Source organism: Lepidochelys kempii, chromosome 15, assembly GCF_965140265.1.
Source record: "Lepidochelys kempii isolate rLepKem1 chromosome 15, rLepKem1.hap2, whole genome shotgun sequence".
Classification (NCBI taxonomy): Eukaryota; Metazoa; Chordata; order Testudines; family Cheloniidae; genus Lepidochelys; species Lepidochelys kempii.
The window spans coordinates 8,853,391-8,872,966 of NC_133270.1; the positions used below are offsets into that span (position 1 = coordinate 8,853,391).

Below are 19,576 nucleotides of genomic sequence, written 5' to 3' on the forward strand. Positions count from 1 at the left end.
CTGGGGATGGGCTTTTATAAGCACTCAGCGTGGCCTTAACTCTGCTCACACTGATGCCAGTGCTGAAACTCCCCGCAGAAGCAAATGAAGGCCATGCTGAGCGCCACCCATCTCTATCTGTTCTGAGAAGGGCCATGATCCTCAAGGGAACTATGCGAGTAATTAAGAAATTATAATAATAATGCCAAACCTAGCAACAGATCTCACTCTAGCAATAGCCACACCTGTGTAGCCTGACGGGAGCAGCACCATTAGCCTAGAGCATAAAGTTTTCCCTCTCAGAATATCAGCAGCCCCTGGAGAAGATCCTCCATTGGGGTAAATCAGAGCAACTCCATGGACTTCAGTGGTCCTAGACAGATTTACAGCAGCTTAGCATCTGGCCTGGTGTATTTGGCTTAGCTCACGGACGCCTCAACAAGGACACCCCCTCTATCCCCATCAGTAATAACTAGGCCTCCGTGCACCGTATGTGTTTTATGGAGATTGCGCCCAGTGTGTACACACTCCTGCTTCTAAGGAGTTGGTCCTGCAAACTCTTCCTAGTCACATCGCGCTCGGGTAAATGATCTCAGAACGGGGCTCAGAACAGAGGCCAACTTCTGCTGCCATTTAGGCGGGTATACATTGACTGCCATTGATTCCTGTGGGAAGTGCCCGATCGATCTGAGAGCAGAATTTGGCTCTTTAAGGTGAAGTTCCTTGCTCCCTGCATCCCTCAGTCTCTCCTTGGGCTGGAATCATCGCTGGAGAGAGCCATCTAGAAGGGGAGCAAGTCCCCAGAGCATTAGCATCAGCATCCTCCTAGCTTTAGGTTCTTCATGCCCCACTGCCATCTCCAGAACCTACCTTTCCTGAAGTGGGAGGGATAGCTCAGTGGTTTGAGCATTGGCCTACTAAACCCAGGGTTGTGAGTTCAATCCTTGAGGAGGCCATTTAGGGATCTGGGGCAAAAATTGGGGATTGGTCCTGCTTTGAGCAGGGGGTTAGACTAGATGACCTTCTGAGGTCCCTTCCAACCCTGATATTCTATGATTTAAAGAGTCTATGATTTAAAGTGCTACTGCCCCCCTTTTGCATGGCTGAGCAAGGGCTGGATGCTGGGAAGGCCTCTCCAGTGGGAGGTGCAGGCACAGGCTAGGGGTGTGAATTGATAAGGGAGGGGAAGAATAGGGAAATGGGCAATTGACAGAGGTCAATTACTAATCAATATTGAGTATAGATTAGGGGTAAAATATAGCAGGGAGAGGCTTCTTGTGCTGCAGCCTGTCCTCAGCTCTGTTTCTGCTTTCTTTGGGGGCAGAAAGTGATTTTGTTATTTGCTCCCCTCCCCTAGGGTGCTGTACACTTGTAATATAAAGACTGGCCAGTATGTTGCCCCCTGTCTAAACTTCCAGGCAGCTGCTGTGGGGAGGCAAAGTCTTGGGGACAGTTGCTGTGGAGCTGAGGATTAGCCGGCTCATCAGTCTAAGGTAAAGAGTGGAGCTGGTCAGGAAAAATGGGGAGCATTTTTTTCATGCACACTTGGCAAATTCAAACAGTCTTGACCAGATTTAGTAAGGAACCACCTGGCTGTTAACCCTTTGGAGTAAGAAGTGAGCTGAGGCCCTGTGAAGCATTTTGGTGGTGGTGATGGCAGTCTTTGCCATTCATGGGAATTGCCCGACCGGATCAGCCCACTGGTCCATCATGACCACTCTCCTATTGCTACAGGAGCTGTTTGGAGCGGCTCAGCCGATTGGAGCGTTGGAACTAGCCAGGGGGGACTGGACTGAATGGACAGAGAGCAGGCAAAGCCATCAATTGCACAAGATACATTCAATCCATCACCTGGCTATCTCCATTCTCCACCACCCATGTGCTACGTATATATTATACATACACACCCATTTCACCCAGCTGAACTGTGTCCAGGTGGCAGATGAAAGGTCTGTGTTTGTGGAATGACAGAGGAGATTAGCAGGATCATGTCCCCTTTTCTGGGGGAGGAAATTAAGCATATGAAACCCTTGCAGGTGAGGAGAGCAAACTGGCTACTAAAGTAAATGGAACTTGCTCAGTTAAAAAGAAAGCCAGCCCGGTATGTTAAAAGTCAACTATCCCAGCGAGGCAGGGCAAGCAGGTGACAGCTTCTGGAGCCCTTGAATTCAACTCACTCACTTGTCCCTTCCCCCATCCCTGTTCTGTCTCTTGGATGCACCAGGTGAGCAGGCTGGATGTAACACAGCTTTTAGCTCTCTAAGGCTGGGATTTTCAAAGAGAACTAAAGGAGGACTTTCAGAGTAGCAGCCGTGTTAGTCTGTATTCGCAAAAAGAAAAGGAGTACTAAAGGGCCTAATCACATCAGCCACACTATCAGAGGCTTGTTCACCTGCACATCTACCAATGTGATATATGCCATCATGTGCCAGCAATGCCCCTCTGCCATGTACATTGGTCAAACTGGAGAGTCTCTATGCAAAAGAATAAATAGACACAAATCAGACGTCAAGAATTATAACATTCAAAAACCAGTCGGAGAACACTTCAATCTCTCTGGTCTCTCGATTACAGACCTAAAAGTTGCAATCTTTCAACAACAAATCTTCAAAAACAGACTCCAACGAGAGACTGCTGAATTGGAATTAATTTGCAAACTGGATACAATTAACTTAGGCTTGAATAAAGACTGGGAGTGGATGGGTCATTACACAAAATAAAACTATTTCCCCTTGTTTATTTTCCCTCCTACTGTTCTTGTCAACTGCTGGAAATGGCCCACCTTGATTATCATTACAAAAGGTTTTCTCTCACCCCCACCCCCCGCCCTCCTGCTGGTAATAGCTCATCTTAAATGATCACTCTCCTTACAGTATGTATGATAACACCCATTTTTTCATGTTCTGTGTGTATATAAATCTCCTCACTGTATTTTCCACTGAATGCATCCGATGAAGTGAGCTGTAGCACATGAAAGCTTATGCCCAAATAAATTGGTTAGTCTCTAAGCTGCCACAAGTCCTCCTGTTCTTTTTGCGGATACAGACGAACACGGCTGCTACTCTGAAAAGAGACCTAAGGAACTCAGGTGCTCAACTCACAGTTAATTTCAACAGGCTTTGGGGGCCTAACTCCTCTAGGCACCTGGGGACATTCCAGCCTCTAGCAATGGGAGAGGCTGAATCTGGATGCCATGCCTCCTCCCTTGCTGCGCTTTTTCGTGTGGCTCATAGGTATTTTGGGCAGGAGGAAGAAGAGACACAACCCATCCTGCCAAAGCCAGCCTCTTAGTCAGATACAGACAGGGAGCTTTGGTACCCGCAAAGCTAATTCCAGAGCGGGGCTGTCACAGGGGCACAGGACTGAATGGGAAAATGAACAGCAGCAATGAACATGAAGGACACAGGTGGAAAGAGGAAGGGGTAAAGGACATTTCTTTGGGCATTCCTTTGCTTCCAGGCGGCATTGATATTTCCAGGAAAGATGGGCCTGGGGCAAAGTTTGGATCCAAATTCAAACTCTCCCCATGGTTTGGGGGAGGTGGGGTGTTGAAGGGAGAAGCAGGGTTTTGCTCTGGCACCTTACAGGAAGGTCAGCCATAGAATTCTGAGCTGGATCCGGATCCAAACTTCCCCAGTGTGTGGGATGGTGTGTGTGTGGGGAAGGGTGGAGTAAGGGCTCTCTCATCTCTTCCCCCACCCCCAGGGACTGGATCCCTACACAGATTTGTGAGGCACAATCTCTAGCAAAGGCATCCTTCTGCCCTTAATGCGCTCCTCCCATCAGCTTCCAGGGGACCAGGACACGCAGCTGGAAGGGTCGCTGTCTGCCTGAGCTCTCGGCCCCACGAAAAAACTCCCTGAAACTGGTTAGAGCTCTAGGCCCCAGTTACACAACAGCCACCAGGGTTTGTAATCAGCACATGGTACTGATGGCTCCAGCTGTGGTTTATGCCTGCACACCACCTGGTTAGTAACCGCGGCAGCTGCCCCCTGCCAGGGACCTAGGCTGGTGCACCTTTGGGGTTTGCAGTATGGGCAGGAGCCCCTATTCTCCCTAGTCGGGCTGGTCTCTTTCACCCCATCACTCTGTGCAGTGGGACAGCCCAGAATCCATTTCTCCATGCGCGGCGCTGTGCGCATGGCCCCTGGGCCCGGCAGTCCTTGCAGAGGCACTGGGGGGCAAACACTGTGAGGCAGCAGGGCGGGTGCAGACATACAGTCCTTGCTGCAAATTGAACCATGTCACTGTAACCACGCTACAGCCGTGATTTTGTAACCGAACAGGGGCTTAGCCAGGGATCTTTATTCATCCTCACAGGGCAACACATTGGGCCACCCTCACAGAACAGCATGCATGCAAATTACCACAAGGTGGCAGCATTTGTGCATGTCCCTATTTAAGGTCCGGCATGCTCGTTGAGCAATACGCTCCAAAGAGATGGATTGGGGCAGCAAAAAGCCTGGAGCCGAGCTTTCCCGAAGCTCTGGGGCCTCTGGGCCCAGGGTTTTGGGTCAGATCCATCTGTGGTGGGCAGGGAGGGTAAAGACCAGGGACGTTGCTGTGGCAGTAGGCAGCACACACGAGCGCCTCCCAACCTTGGAGGGTCGAGGCAGCAAAACCAAAGCAACCACGTAGTCACTGCACAGCGTGAGACCAGTGAACGCGAGCTGAAGTCAAGCAACCCAGCTGCCAAGTCGCACTTAGGCCGGGGGAGACTTCAGACCTGGCTGGACTCACTTTGTTAGAAGCTTGGCTCAGGGGGAGTCAGTGGCAGATCCTGGTCTCTGAAAACAACCCCTCGGTGACAGCGGTTGCGGGGACCTTCTCCCTTTGCCGTGCCCAAGTCCTGACCCCTCGCTGGTAATTCCCTATGCTGGCGGCAGGAGGGGGTCCAGTGCCTATCTGAAGGCACCAGTTTGCTCTTGCTGCCTGCAGTCGAGCCACAGTAGATGGCTATGTACAGTGCAGGTGGGGGAAGGGACGAGGGCTCCCAACACCCCCAAAGAACCTGGCAACTAGAGAAAGCCGCTCCCCCTGAGAGAGAGAGAGAGAGAGAGAGAGAGAGTGTGAGCACAAGCATGTGCCGGTGTGTGTGTGTGGGGGGGCCGCAGAGTTTCTACCTGGAAAAGGGGAGCGACCGCGGGGCTGCCAGCACGGTAGCCGTCCCTGTAAGAGTCTCTCGCGGGGCTGGATTTGTGCAGCGGATCTGAGCAGTCAGCACCGCAGAGCCTGGCGTTAGACAGCACCGGTGCCTCTCTCCTTGGGCTTGCTCCCCCGCTCTCCTGAGAGCTCCCGGCCCAGAGGCCTCGTGCAGTTTGAACGGTGGCACCGAGTGTGCAGCAGGCAGAGTGGGCAGGGAGAGGATTTGGGGGGTTTTGCAGCGCGGAGGCACCTGTTGCAGCCAGCCTGGCACCACGAGAGCTTTGCAGCTCCTTGGGGGGGCTGCTGCTGAGAAAGGACATCTCACAAGATCGCGCTAGGACAGACTTGCCATGCTTTGAGTATTCAAGGCAACTGTTACTCATTGAAGGGGACGTTCTGCGGGGTCAGAAACGCCCGTAGCAGACCCTATAGAGTGGCTACTTGCTGGCTTCCTAGCAACCTTTTTATAAGCAGGTGTCGCTTGGACCTGGGCAGAGATGGCTTCAGAGCTACTCCGACTCCCAGCCGTGTCACCTTACATGTTCTCTGGCCTTGCTGGAGAGGACTCACGTGCCCACTGCCAGGGCCCTGTTAATCGAGGGAAGCGACAGGACGCAACCCACACCTGATTCACAATCTTTCCTCCAGGGATCTCAGCTAACCTGTAGCCCTCTCGTGCCGGCTGGCCACGTTTACCCTCAACTCCCAGCGGAGGCTGGGAAGGTTCGGATGCAGAGTGGGCAGTACATCCCATGCTTCCCCGGGACCAGAGAGCACCCATGGGCTGCCCCATTGCAGAAACACCAGCCTGCATATATTGTGCTTGCACACTGCCCGCGAAGACTTTTGCACCAGCAGGATCAGCACAGGACACAGAGGCAAGAGAGGACTGAGCCAAGAGGGGGTGGGGTATGGGACTGACAATACAAACAGCACAGAGCTCACTTAGGTGAATTGTTACCCATTGAACACAGACGAGCCCCACCCCTCAAACAGAACAAAGCTCTGGGGCCTCCATCACCAGCAAGAAAGGGGGCGGTACTTCTTTTCCATCCAACTTCCACATGGGCCAGGCCCGGAGAGGCCAAAGCAAAGCGAGGAAGATGCAGCCATTCAGCCAAGTTCCACGTCGAGGTGGGGAAAGGGGTCTCTCCAGTCCTCACTGCCTGATCCGGAACGGCCAGCTCCCTGCCCTCCAGCCCCATCCCCCCAGATACCAACGAATGCAGATGATCACGAAGGTGGTGATTTCATGCAGCCGCAAAACACCCTCGTTGGACCGAGAGAAGAAGAAACGTAGTTTCGTAAGAGCCACTGCGGATTATAAAGCCATCGCACTTCAGCGGGGGACTCCGAGGAGGGAAATAAGGAGTGAAAAGAAACCGCCACAGGACAACAGAGAGAGAAAGGAAAGGGAAACCATCATCATCGGGACACGACGACAGGACGAGAGACAGAGCACTTTCCGTGGGCAGGCCCCGCAGAAAAGGAGCTGCCGTGTCCGTGTAAATACAAAACCCAGCGCCCTCCAGCTGGAGGGGGGCAGCTGCCGCTGCAGCTGGTTTGGCATCCCATCTGGGGCAAGGGGTTCTGGTTATGAGCAGAAAACCCTGCAAGGGAAAGAGGAGAATGACTAGCTACCAATACTCCCTTCCACGCTTAGCCCAGCAGTCCCCCTTACTGGCACGGGACAGTTAGCCTTTAAATGCCATGAGCACATCTGGCCACCAGCCAGTTGAGCTTCAGCATGGAGCCAGTAAAGCCACCTTAGATCCCAATGAGTATTCTGCCATTTGGTTTCAGTGTGAACGGGATCGGGCCTTCAGTTAGCTCCCTTGGCTGGGGAACTGGCCGTCTGGCTCCCCGGGTAGCCGGCAAGTTTGCCCCCCTACCAGGTGTGCAGCCCAGGCATTGGAGAGCTGTGGCTCCCAGGGAGCCTGACAGCTGGCTGGTCTGGTGTCCATTGACGAAATGGACACATTCCCACAGGACAAGTCAATTCCGTCCAATTGGCGCGTTCCCACTGAACTTTATTCCACCGGGAAATTTTCAACCAGCTCCAGCTGTGCCTGCCCACTCACGCGCTCTAGCTTGTCTGTTGTGCCAGGGGCTCGTGGAATGGCAAAGGCTGTGTTCGCGGATACAATGGGTCAGATTCACCTGGCCAGTTCCTTCTGGAATGGATTTAGCCCACTGAGTTGATCGTTCTCTCAAAGAAACTGTACTGCAGCTTTGTCTGATTCGACCTTTCAGATCAGGGGCCTGTTCCTGTCTCTGCTATTCCTGGCTTCATACATGCAAATAAATAAAAGGATCCTTCCGAGTTTTATTCCACCACCCACGCGCGTCTAAGAAACAATAGCGCAGGTTAAAATAAGCACGTCAACTCACTCATCCGTGTCCTTTTTGCTTTCCTCAATGAACGCAATTGACTCAGATCTAAGGCGGTTAGTCACTTCATATGTACGCAAGGTGACTCCAAAAATATCCTCATGGTATCGGTTGTCATCCTGAAACCAAGGACAACAGAGGCATGGCACCGGGAGAAGGGTGTGGTCACAATTTCTTATGGTATTTCTGTAGCACCTAGAGATGCTAGCTGAGGTGGGACCCCATTGTGGTAGGTGCTGTGCAAACACAGTGTGGGACAGTCCCTGCCCCGAAGAGCTTACATGCTAAATAGGCAAGAAAGGAAAAGCCTACAAGGGGAAACTGAGGCACAGAGCGGGGAAAGTGGCTTCTCCAAGATCACCCAGTAGGTCAGGGACAGAGCCATGATAGAATCCAGGTCTCCTGGCACTCTGTCCAGTGTCCACTACCCTGCGCTGCCTCTCTAAATGGCTACTTGTCCACATGCCTTAAGGTTAAAAGAGAGAAAGAGGGAGAAAGCCCAGGGGAATTGGAGACTGCACTACAGCCTCACAGGAACATTGCCATAGCGAACAGACGGCAATGCATGCGTACCAGTGCCCTGCACTGGATGGAATCAGAACCGCCTAACTGTATGTCATAGGCCCTATATTGCTAACAACTAGAGAAGCTTTCCTGTTAGCTCAAGTGGCATAGGCCTGTGCTTATGCAGCAGTAGGATCTGCATGGCCGTATTGTACAATATGTGACAACCATGAAGGTGCTAGGTGGCCATAGATTTGTTTTATTCGCTTATTACAGCGAGGACGCTGTAACCAATTTTTAGATAGGTAAATAACACGCACGGGGGGGTAAAGGCTATTAGCCGGCTGGACATTGCCGACTGTTCCAGAGACGTCTCCTGGGTAGGGCCAGCATTGCAAACGGACCCGGAACTGCAGCTTGTCCTGGCATTTCGCTGGCACCAGAGCTGCACCAGAGCTAGGCCAGCAGTGGGTGAAGTGCTAGTGTGGACAAGGCTAACGGGGTTAATCTGCAGAAGCCGAGCTCCCCAAGAAGCTGTCCCCCAACGGACAAGAATTCTTCCAGGAACCAGGCCTTTGCACAGACTTGCTCCCTCAGACACACTCCCTGTGCTGGACCGAGGCCGGCTGGTAACAGCAAGAACCATTCTGCCGATTTACAGATTTGAGGCAAGTCCCGGGCCCCTATGGTCTGCTGCAGGGGCTGGTCCTCTAATAGCTCACCCATCACCCAGCTCCTTTGGCAAGCGAGGGGCCCTGGAGGGTCGGCAGAACAGGACTGAGCTACCTGGTCAGAAAGCCTGGGCCCACGAGGTCAGGTCAAGAGGCTGGAAGGGGTGGTGCCTACTGACCACTCTCAGAGCTCATGGCCGCAATTATCCCTTCATCCGTGACCGTTCAAGAGGAAGCCCTGACGCCCTTGGCCCAAGCTTTCGCTGAGCCCTGCGGCAGGCTGGGGAGGGGCTACTCACCCTCAGCTTGCTAATGAAAGCACCGGCCTGCTCCACGGACAGCTTCCCCTGCTGCTTCACGATGCGCTGAATGGCCTTGAAGACATCCCCGGCCATGGTGACGTCCCCGCACACGTAGATGTGGCCTCCCTGCTCCTTCAGCGCTTTGTACACCGACTGAGCCAGCTGCTCCTGCAGCACGTCCTGCACGTATTTCTGGGGGAGACAGGAACGGACGTTGCACAGCACCTGTCACCCACAGCTCCCAAAGGTCCCAGCCCAGCTTTACACGTCACTTCACCCCTCCACCCATCGGCGCAGGGCAGCCATCTCTGGGGTGGAACACAGCAGCCATTTAACAACGCATGGCAATGCTGCACAACTGTTTGGGAAGAGAACTGAAGACAATCAGGGCCCGCATGTTCGAAGGTGCTAAGCGCCAGAAACTCCAGCTGAAGTCAGTGGAACTCCCCAGCTGCACAGCACCCCTGAGAAGCAGGCTCCCGGTGTGACTGTACCTACAGGGGGAAGCAGAGACACAGCGGGACTCAGCCAAGGCCCTGGGGTCAGTACTCGGCTAGGGGAAAGCGCCAGAGGATTGTTAATGTCCACAAGTGGCTTTAGGTCTCGTGGACATTAACAGGATGGAGAGGGCTGGTTAACGAGTCCGAGGGCTATCGTGCTGAAATTGCCTTGGCTGCTTCCTGTAAGCAGGGAACACCCTGCGGATTCTTAAATGGGAGATTCATTGGCCCACGTAGCTGTGAAAAGCTCGGGCCAAGCTCACGTCTTCAAACTAGTGCAGGCAAATCCCTCCAGGTGCGTGCACGAGAGGTCTGACGACATTTCCCCTACGTGGCTGGGAGAATCCACAGCCCTGGGGATGCCGGAGCTCCGCTCACCATCTGCGTTAGACTGGTCACGGCGACTCAGGGCTGGATGTAGGTGGCGTAGCAGGGTTACCTTTGGTTTGTCTGGTTCCCGGGAGTAGGCTGTGTACAGCTCTTTGAAGATGCCTTTGTTTTTGGCTAGGAGGGTCTCCTCTTTGTAAATGTGGTCGATCTTGGACTGTCGGCACCCAAAGACCAAAATCATCGGACAGGGCTTCAGTGCTGGAGCAGAGACAGGTGGAATAGCCGTGAGTCAGGAAACCATCCCCCGCACCCCGGTTCCCAAGCCTGGGTTCGCGCACACCCTCCTGCACGGAGCGGAGACAGGCTGTGCTTGGATTCCCTCTTTGCCGGCTGCCAGCCATTCTGTGCACTCTGAGGGAGGCTATTTTGGATACATAGCTCTGTTCCCTGGGACAGCAGATGGCAGAGGGGGAAGGGTAGAGGGTAGAGGAGATACTTGGAGAGATTGTGTAACCCCTCAGAGCCGTGCGCATGGATCCAGGCTCCCAAGTAACTAGCGCTGGGTGAAACAGGTCAGGGTTTTTGGGTGGGAAATTTAAAAAAAAAAAATCACTTTTTTTTGTTTTTGCAATAAAATATTATTTTTAACCCATTTTGTAATTTTTCATTGAAAAACCAGGAAAAATGGAATGAAGTGTAATCTAAAGAAAATAATTCATGACATTTTTCATTAAAAAAAAAAAAAAAAAAAAAGGCCAGTGGAACAATGTCAGACCAGCTCTAGGACAGGTCATCTCACGGTCAGCGAAACAGAGCCACGGCTACACGTACGCACCATCTGCCACTCAGCTGGACGCCTCGAGCGCTGAACACACAAGGGCCCACCCCTGGAGCTAACAGAGCGAGTCTATTAGCTGCAAGTAATAGGCTCCGGTCCCCACCGGGACCAGCCACTGGAGGGCGACACGGTCACATGCCCGCAGCAGGGGCATTGCCCTCGGCTTCGCTCAGGATGCTGTGGAGGCCTTCGCTCGCCCCCTACTTACCAGAGGCTGAAGCCCCCAGACCCACCTTTGTGCTCGATTTCAAAGAGCCGCTGCTGCCAAAAGCTCCGGAAGGGGGCGATTCCCGTACCTGGGCCAATCAGGATGCAGGGAACCTGGGGATCTTGTGGCATATGGAACCCAGGAGCTCTGGACAGACAAGTTGTCAAGTTAGTGATGCCCCTAATGGGACAAGGCCCAGGCTGGGTCACTGAAATCCTTGCGGGGGTAGAACCGTAGCGCAGACATGCGAGCGCAGACGTTTGAGTGGGGAAGGTGGGGGCAGAAAGTGGCGTTCGAAGCAGAACGCGTGGTAACAGTCCCCACCTGCAGTCCCCACCGCGCTCTCTTCTGTGCCCCCGGCTGTTCAGGGGCATCGGGTACCACGCCCCGCCCCATGGTCTGTACGGTGCTGTTGCAGACTGCTCTACGGAACAGGGCCTCAGCCCCTACCCCGTTCAGGGTGAGGAAGCAGTTCATTGGTAGAAATCCCTGTTAGTGCTGTGAGTGCACATGGCGGGCTACAGACAGGGATTCGGGGGCTCTCTGCTGTGAATAGCCGACAGATCAGTCAGTCTTGGAATGGTCTACACCCTCCCTGGCTCTCGGGGACTCCACATGCAGTGAACATGCCACTCACCCTCTTACAAAACAAGGCACAACTTCATCAGCCTGTATCCGGTTGAACCAAGAGGAACAGACCCCGTGGTGTATCGGTCCTTCCCCATCTAGGAGAGGAAAGGAGGAGAGGGTTTGTACCTGCCCCAGTACTGCTGAATGGATCGCTGCAGAATGCCCTGGCCATTTACCTCTCTGCCCAAACCTCCCCCAATCCTCACTGCGACGTCAGCCAACCTGTGACTCAGGGTCAGAATGGCCAGGCACTGGGTGGTCCCTGGGACCAATTCTGCTTTTCAGGGCAGGCTGGACCACTGCAGCACTCAGCACAGGCTGGCTTCTCCCAGGCAAACATCAGGGAGGTGCCGTTGGCTGGAGCAGGGCAGTTTGTGAATTTGCTGTGACCCTAAGATACTCCCTCTGCTGAGGGCCAAATGGGACCTTTCAGAGCTGTCTCCAGCTGGGTGAGTGCTTGCAAAGAAACCTTGGCCACAGGCTCCTGCTGGAGGTTTATCAAGCAGGTACCCCCTCCCCAACTAGGGTTCCTCCCACACGCCTTGAGAAGATGGCAATAGGCTTCTGTGCCACACCGATATTCTCCTGACAACACAAGCAGGCTGTGGGGCTGTGTGGAAGATGAACTTTCTGTAAGCTGCCCAGAGGTGGGAAGCAGGAGGGTCACATGCCTGCTTGAGGGGGCCTGGCTGATCCACCCGGGGGCCAATCTGGAGTCTCTTCTCCCCACCTCCACTGCTGTGAGGCAGCCAAGACAAGCGCATGCAGCCTGTGTGCTGCGAAGTACAGAGCGGCCTGGAAGAGCTGGAAAGCCGCCGGTTTCTGCTGCTGCGTCTGGCTGCCATAGCCCCCAAGCCCCACCCCGAGGGAGCCCCACGTGAGCAGGCAGCAAGGTTTTAACAAGGGATTCCCCCGTCCCCAAACACTCACACGTGCCCCCATGTGTTAATGGCCATCACCCACAACGCAAGTGGAGATGAGGGCCCCCATCTCAACGCTGCCTGGGGCCTGCGTGTCCACCTCGCCCAGCGCTATGGGACGGCTCTAGCCAGTCGCCACCATGCAAACCATGAGCCCCTTGCAGCGCTGCTGGCATGGTACCTCTAGTCCGGTAGGAGAGCACGGCCACGGTGAGGTGCACCTCGTCCGGGGACATGTCGGGGGAGGAGCTGATGGAGTAATAGCGAGGCTGCAGCACGGGCAGCTGGGTGAGCAGCAGGGTGGAGGGCATCTGCACGGACGGGAACTCCTCCAGCACCTCCACCACGGTGGGGTTCTTGGACCATTTCCACTCCTCGTATTCCTGCAAGCCCTGAAGCGCGGGAGGGAAAGAACGGGTGAGCGCCGGTTCTAAGCCAGACACACTGCACCACGCGGGCCCCACGGCAGGGTGGAGCCGACGAAAGAGAGCTCTGGCTGGGGATGCCAGGACGGGTGGCTGCGACTGCCTCTCACAGGGCTCCAGGACACCCAGGGCTCTAGCCCTGATTGCCACCCATCCTAGGGTCTGCTCCTCAGGGCTCAAACGTTCCTGATGGAACCTTCAGTGGATTCCGAGCTTCTCCCATTATAAGTCGCACGTGCTGCACAATCACAAGGGATCCCAGGCTGAGAGACTCTCCTACACAGACACAGCAGTAGTGGTGCCAGACACCCATGCTGATTTCAGAGGAAGGAGGGTCTAGAGATCAGGACAGGGAGTCAGGAGCTGTACGCTCAATCCCCAGCTCCACCACAGACTCCCTGTGTGATCTTGGGCACGTCACTTAATTTGAGAGCCCTCCTCCATAAGACAAGGAGCTGCGAGGTTAAATTCACTGAGCATAAAACACGCTGAGGGGGCTACATCAGTGCAAAGACGTTGACCCATTAAACTGTCTCAGTAGCCCTGGGTAAGGAGCCAGTGCGGGGGGAACCACATTGGTCAGGGTGAAAGAATGTATCTTGGGGACATGTAATTTCCACAGGTTGCATTTCGGTATGAACCGCTCCAGGATCTGAGAAGGCAAGTCACTGACAGCAGTTTACATAGACAAGCTGCTTTCTTCATCCTGATTCATCCTAAGACATTCAGGAGGCAGATAGAGAGGTGGAGTGTTCACCGAGAGGGAGCGGTTTCTCTCTCTTTCTCTCTTTTATGGGGAGGGAGCTCTCTCTGGTTACCACTGTCTAAGGTTAAGCAGAAGCATGGGGCAAGTAAACCTCCTACATTAGGAAGAGGCTGCCAACCAGACCTATGGATTTACCTTGCTAAGGATCTGCAGACGTTTCTTCTCCTTGTCACTGGTGGCCAGTAAGGCAAATTGCTGCAGCAGCAGCGGGGTGGGAGGCGTGGTGATGTCCAGGTAGCACTTAAATGCCTGGAAGATGGTGCAGGGTGGGATGCGGTTCTCATCCGTCCAGTTACTGATGACACCTGACGGGAGAGAAGCCAGTACAATGCTGTGATCAGCTGAGCCTGCCAGCCCACCCTGGGCAAGCCAATGAAGGCTCAGACTCCAGTGGGAGACAATGAATGAGGAAGGGCTAGAAAGAAGAGTCTGGCGTGATCTCCTGGAGCTCGCTATGACCTCACCTTGTACAATTGGCCACACTAACGATACAAGACTGGGAGAACCAGATGCTGTATCACTTTGGGGAGAGAGCACTGGCCATCCGCTTAGCGCAGAGCAATGGAGCATTAGGCCCATAGAATGTCCAGTATGGAAGAGCCCGGCCAATCAACACCCTTCAACTCTACTTTCCATGGACCAGTTGTTCAGGTCTTGCATCCTGAAGAGGTTTCAGCTGGCCAGAGGGAACAGAAAACCCTCCCCTACAGCCCTGCTCTTCCATGACATGGCTGCTCTAAGCATCCCACAGCCCCAGAGCGCATTTCAGCTGTGGATCTGGGCACCCTCTCTCATGACGGGGAAGCTAAAACCAGCTACAGTCCTTATGGGAATGCACCAGGGAATGTGGTCCAACCCCCCACCCCCACCCCGCTAGGATCCACATGGCACCCAGAGACTCTGCAAGGGCAGGGGGGAAATGGGGTCCAGCCAGCCCCAATCAGGGTGTCTGCTGGCCCTGGTTACCTAAAGCTGTGCTCCTCTCCTCCAAGAGCTCCACCTTCACCAGCTGGTTGGCTGGGGGTGCATCCTCAAGTCTTTCCATCAGGGCGCTGACCAAGTCCTCGTGGTTGCCTGGAAACACTCCCAGGTGGTCTCCAGGCTGGTAGCGCAGCTCCTGCTGCCCGTTGGTGTGAAGTCGCAGGAAAATCGTTGACCGACTGCGGGGGGGAAGAGGGGCGTGAAAAACCAAACAAACCCAGCACTGTGACGAGCCCTCTGGACAGCTGTAAGCCCGGAGCTAACGGGGCCCAGCTCTGGGAGCTGTTTCGTTAGGTGTGATTTTCTAAGGAGCAGGAAGGAGGGCACAGGAGCAGCCCAGAGGCTGCCCAGATGATCGTATGTTTGAACTAACAAAAAGGAAACAAGAACGGGAGCTTAGGAAAGAATCTGCCCTCTGTTCAGACTAGCCACCCGCCCCACTCTCCTGTGGTGGCGTTCTCCGCTCCTAGCCATTCTTCTGCACCCAGCTTGGAAAGCTGAACCCACTGGCCCAACATTGTCCTTTGTGGAACTTCCACGTCACCTGGCATGCCACGAATGCAGCACCCTGGGTGCAGGGCACTGCCCCTTTCTCGGCACGAGCATGGTTGGTGTCAGCAGGAACGTCTCAAGGAAACCGGTCAGCCCCCGACCGGCTGCAGCGCTAGCAGCAGGAGCCCATGTACTGGTTTGGTGTGTCACGTCAAAAGTGGGGGCCACAGGTGTCCATGAGGAGAAACTCCACTGAAGTGCCTGGGGCCCTACCGTTGTAAAGCACGTGGAAGTGAGGCCAGGTCTCCACTACACCCTGACTTCGGTGGGGGTGTGGTGCACAGGCAGTTGTACCGAACTAACCGCCGGTGTGGACCCCGCTAAGTCGACGGCTTCTCCCACCCACATAGCAAAGGTGAAGCATGTTCAGGTGCATTACTGCTGGGGATACTTTGGGGTGGTCTGCACAGACAGGAGCATGCCCGAGATCTCCATAGAGGATTCACTGCATTAGATGCTAGGGAACATTCTCCACCAAGCTAGAAGGAAGGTTTGTAACGCAGGGCACACTTTAGGCCTGGCCTGGTTGATGGATAGCGGAGATGCTTGGAATTAAGAAGTTGGAGAGTGCGGGGGATGTGGATCACGTGTATGCACAAGGGCAGACTGCGTGTGTGCATGGCTGTCAATCCTACCTGGATTTTGGGCTCTGCAGATTCTGGCGTGTGAGAAGCCGGGCGGCATAGACTCGCTTTTTGTGAATGCTGTACAGACCTGCGGATGAGAAGATTCAATCAGATGAAAGCGGCAGAGACTGGCGAGGGCAGGCTGCCTGCATCCCCGCCCCCGGGGGCTGGCTGGGCACCACCACATTCAGCATTTCAGAACCTGGTCTGGCAAGCATCAGCTGAGTGATTCCAGGGCTGCCCTGGCTTGGGCCCTCCTGCTCCACCCCACGGGAGACCCACAGTGAGTGCCTTTGCTGGTAAGCCTCAGGGAGCTTTCGGGGCCATGTGAAAGGAGCACATGATTGCAGCAGCTCCCTGCTCTCAGCAGGTGGGTAACCAGGGGGATGGAGAAACAACCACCCCGCCAGCCCCAGGCACATACACACACTCTTCATTCCTCTCACCACCCAGACCATCTGGTTGGCAAGTGGGCGTCTGAATTCAGGAGGAGCTGAGGCAGCGCTCCGTATACCAGCTGCAGGAGCCACGCTATCGTGCTGTGTTTTAGTGGGTTGGCCCCATCCTGGATGGGAGAGTTTTAAACAGGTGGCTTAGAGCACTGCGGGATTTCCACTTCTTCCACTTGCTCTCAGCAGTGACTGCGTCTGCTCTGCGAGAGGAGGCAGCAGGCGGCAGTCCGGATTCAGCGCCGCCCTAGCATACCACTGCCCTGGCACAGGCCCGCTGCCAGCTCGAGAGGCTGGCAGCTGCCTGTCGCCAGCCCCTTCCTCCAGCCGAGCGTGGGCTTCCGACCCTGACTGCAGCTGGAGCGGGTGGTGAAGAGGGAAAACCAGACAGAACTTCAATGGAATTCTCCTCCCAGGCCACAATGCGCCATTCGGGGGGACAGGAGGGGCTTGAAGTTGAATGAGGGGGTGGGGACAAGGGGGAGTTTTCTATCCAGCGATAGGGTTGGACGTCGGGTGAAGGATATGGGAAGAAAAGAGAGCGGGAGAAAGGAACCGGAAGGAGGGAGGTGACAGAGCAGGAGGGAGAGAATGGAGGGAGCATGGGAAGAGCAGAGGCAGGACACATCTGAGAGACGGTGAGATATGGAGAAGAGAGAGTCAAATACCCAGAGAGAGGCATGAGAGGGTCTCAGCAGAGCTCTGTCCAGGGCGACCTGCACCCTTCCCCCAGGCAAGCCCACCACTGGCCCCGAGGATTGTCATCTGCCCCGGCGTCTGCCCCTTGCTCAAAGCCCCCCGGTGACCAAGTGGCCGTACCTTGGGTGAGCTCGGGGGCCTCAGCCACATAGGTCAGGCGGAACTTGCTCCTCTTCCAGCTCCGGTCGTTGCTGATGAGGGAGTTGTTGGCCTTCTCAATGTTCACGTCATCTCCCACACAGAACACATCGCACGCTGCCTGCAGCGCACACCAGGCTGTCAGGGGACCCCCCAGCTCAGCCAGGCCTTCAGCCCAGCCTGGCTCCTAGGAGGTGCCCCCGTCTGCTCTCAGCCAACACCCCTCCTGCCCACATGCTTATGGAAGGGAGAGCGGGATGGCACTGACTAGGGTGAAGCACAATGCACGGAGGCTGGGCAAGCATGGGCACATGTTCTGCATGGGCACATCTGTTAGTGTCAGTGTCACCACCCCACCCCGCCACTCACACGCACAGGGGAATATTCCCTAGAACTCGCCCTCCTCTGTTGCACATGGGCTTAAACCAGAAGCCCGGTTCCGATCGCCCCAGAGTTTGGGGTGTTTGGAATCTGAAATGGCCCCTTCTTTTTATAATGGGCCAGACCAGAGCCTTGGTTCCCACCACCTCCAGAGTTTGAAGGTCTCCAGATTCCACACCCAGGTTCTTTCACCAGCTTTTGTGATTTGACCACGAGTCTCATGGTGTCTGAGGTTTCTCTTTAATGCCCCAGCTCCTGGAGTCAGGTTATTATAAGAGACGATCAACTTTTCTTAAAAATAAAAGGAGTAAAAGTCTAGTCCTCATGGGGTGGAGGAAAGCTTAAAGCCATGACCACTAATGGCTCAAGAAGCAGAAGGCTGGTAAATGGAACTCAGCGCTGACTATTGTTAACTTGGTCTCCAATTTGTTTTTACCTGACATGATTTTTGAACATGTGGGGCTGGCAATACTGGATTCACATCCCCATTTGGCCAAGGGCTCCCCTCCTTATACATTGGCTGAACCAAAACCCGGGGTCCAAACACCCAGCATACTGGGCAGCTCACGATCCAGACCCAAAGCTAGAGCCCACCTCCCAGAATGCACTTAGATACCTCCTCCAAACCCTCAAAGACAACCCAGCCCGGTGAGAAGGCTCTGCATTATCCTCAGCTCTGCTCTAGGTCTCTAGTGGAGCTCCTAACTGCCCCCTGTGCCACCTGAACCAGCTTGGTCCCCACGCCCTGTCCAGGCCCCCGAGGGCTGCAGTGCACGGGCAGGAGGCCTGAGGAGCCCGGTCTCTGAATCTTTGCTTCGCTGCAGGACCCTCACAAGAGCAGGGGTGGCTAAAGATGTGAACTCCAAACGGCTTGCATTGTGCCAGGGTGCTGGGGACCCCGGGGGCGAGCTCAGGCCCAACTAACTGAAAACAGATTTGACCAATGGCAGCCTCCCAGGCTCTTTCCCCCACCCCCCGCTCCCCTTCCCAAAGACCAAGGAAGCAGACTACCTTGAAGACCTTTTTGGCCCATGTCCTGAAAGACTCTTCCTGGCCACAGAGCTCATCCCCCTCCCCCATGCGGAGGATGCGCTCCCCTCCCAGCTCCTCCAGCAGGGTGTCGACGGCACGGGCAAAGGCGCAGAAGTGGGGGTAGGCACGCGATCCTAGGCCGAACACCGAGAACCTGCAAGCAGACCGGAAAGCTGCAGCTACCCGAGGGCGACAGCAGAGACAAGAGGCAGAGCGGGCAGCGTCTCCCTGCAGAGGCAGGGCTCGCACCCACACGGCATTGCCCAGCCTGGGGGCCCAGCAGCGCCAGCAGAAAAAGAGAGGCACGGAAACTCCTCTGCAGCCCTCAGGGCCCCCCAAAACCAGGGCGTCAGGCCTCAGCCTTCCCCTGTCTGCAACCAAGGGAGGAAACCTTACAGAGGCAACCATGCCTCACCAGTTCTGGGAGGAAACAGCCACGGGGGCATCAACCACCACAGGCATTGCCACCCCATGCCAGGGCAGCAGGGACACGGCTGGCTTTGCCTGGCAGGGACTGGTGGGGTCTGGCTAGCAAAGTGCCAGGCAGGAGAGGCCGGAGCCAGGGCTGACGCCCCATGGGAAGTAGATGAGCCAAGCACAGAGAGTCGCAGCTTGTTAATCTGGCGGGTCTGGGGTGATGCCTTGTGACTAGAGACCCAGGAGGTCAGGGTGCACTGACCAAGTCAGTCAGGAGAAGGGGGTGAATATAACAGAGACATCGAGCCAGGCTAGCTCAGGGAGCTGGGGTTATTTACCCGTTGCACAGCTGCTTCGAGGAGATCTTTGCTCCAGGGAGCTGTGGCTCTGACAGACCGGGTGCCAGCTCTGGCCCAGGTCCCCGTGCCTCCACTGAACCCGGACAAACACAGAGCTGGAGCCGGCCTGGCAGGTGTCAGAATGTGTTTAGGCCTTATGGATTGTGTGTGAGCTGCTGCCTGCATTAATCTCACTTGTAACAGCTGTAGCCCTTGTTCTAAGGTAATACTTGAGCGTTCTGCGTGGTGAGCCTCTGCAAATCCCCAGACAGGAGACAGCCGTGAACTAGGGTGAAGTGCCGATCTCCAGCAGAAGGTGTGACAGCCTGGCCAGCAAGACAGGCCCATCAACGC

General features: G+C 55.1%; 1 protein-coding gene across 5 annotated transcripts in view; it reads right to left on the reverse strand.

Annotated features, from left to right (window-relative positions):
• Window positions 1-5,034: 5,034 nt before the first annotated feature.
• Window positions 5,035-19,576, reverse strand: part of NOS1 (nitric oxide synthase 1) — a 140,519-nt gene continuing 125,977 nt past the window's right edge. For all 5 annotated transcript variants that reach the window (XM_073312326.1, XM_073312328.1, XM_073312325.1 and 2 more), the window contains 12 exons: window positions 18,447-18,621; window positions 17,037-17,175; window positions 15,778-15,856; window positions 14,576-14,769; window positions 13,745-13,914; window positions 12,600-12,810; window positions 11,506-11,593; window positions 10,894-11,015; window positions 9,932-10,080; window positions 8,990-9,184; window positions 7,516-7,634; window positions 5,035-6,734 (listed from right to left, as the gene is read on the reverse strand). In XM_073312326.1, the coding sequence (XP_073168427.1) occupies window positions 6,719-6,734; window positions 7,516-7,634; window positions 8,990-9,184; window positions 9,932-10,080; window positions 10,894-11,015; window positions 11,506-11,593; window positions 12,600-12,810; window positions 13,745-13,914; window positions 14,576-14,769; window positions 15,778-15,856; window positions 17,037-17,175; window positions 18,447-18,621 (1,657 nt within the window). In that variant the 3' untranslated portion in view covers window positions 5,035-6,718. The remainder of the gene's footprint in view (window positions 6,735-7,515; window positions 7,635-8,989; window positions 9,185-9,931; window positions 10,081-10,893; window positions 11,016-11,505; window positions 11,594-12,599; window positions 12,811-13,744; window positions 13,915-14,575; window positions 14,770-15,777; window positions 15,857-17,036; window positions 17,176-18,446; window positions 18,622-19,576) is intronic.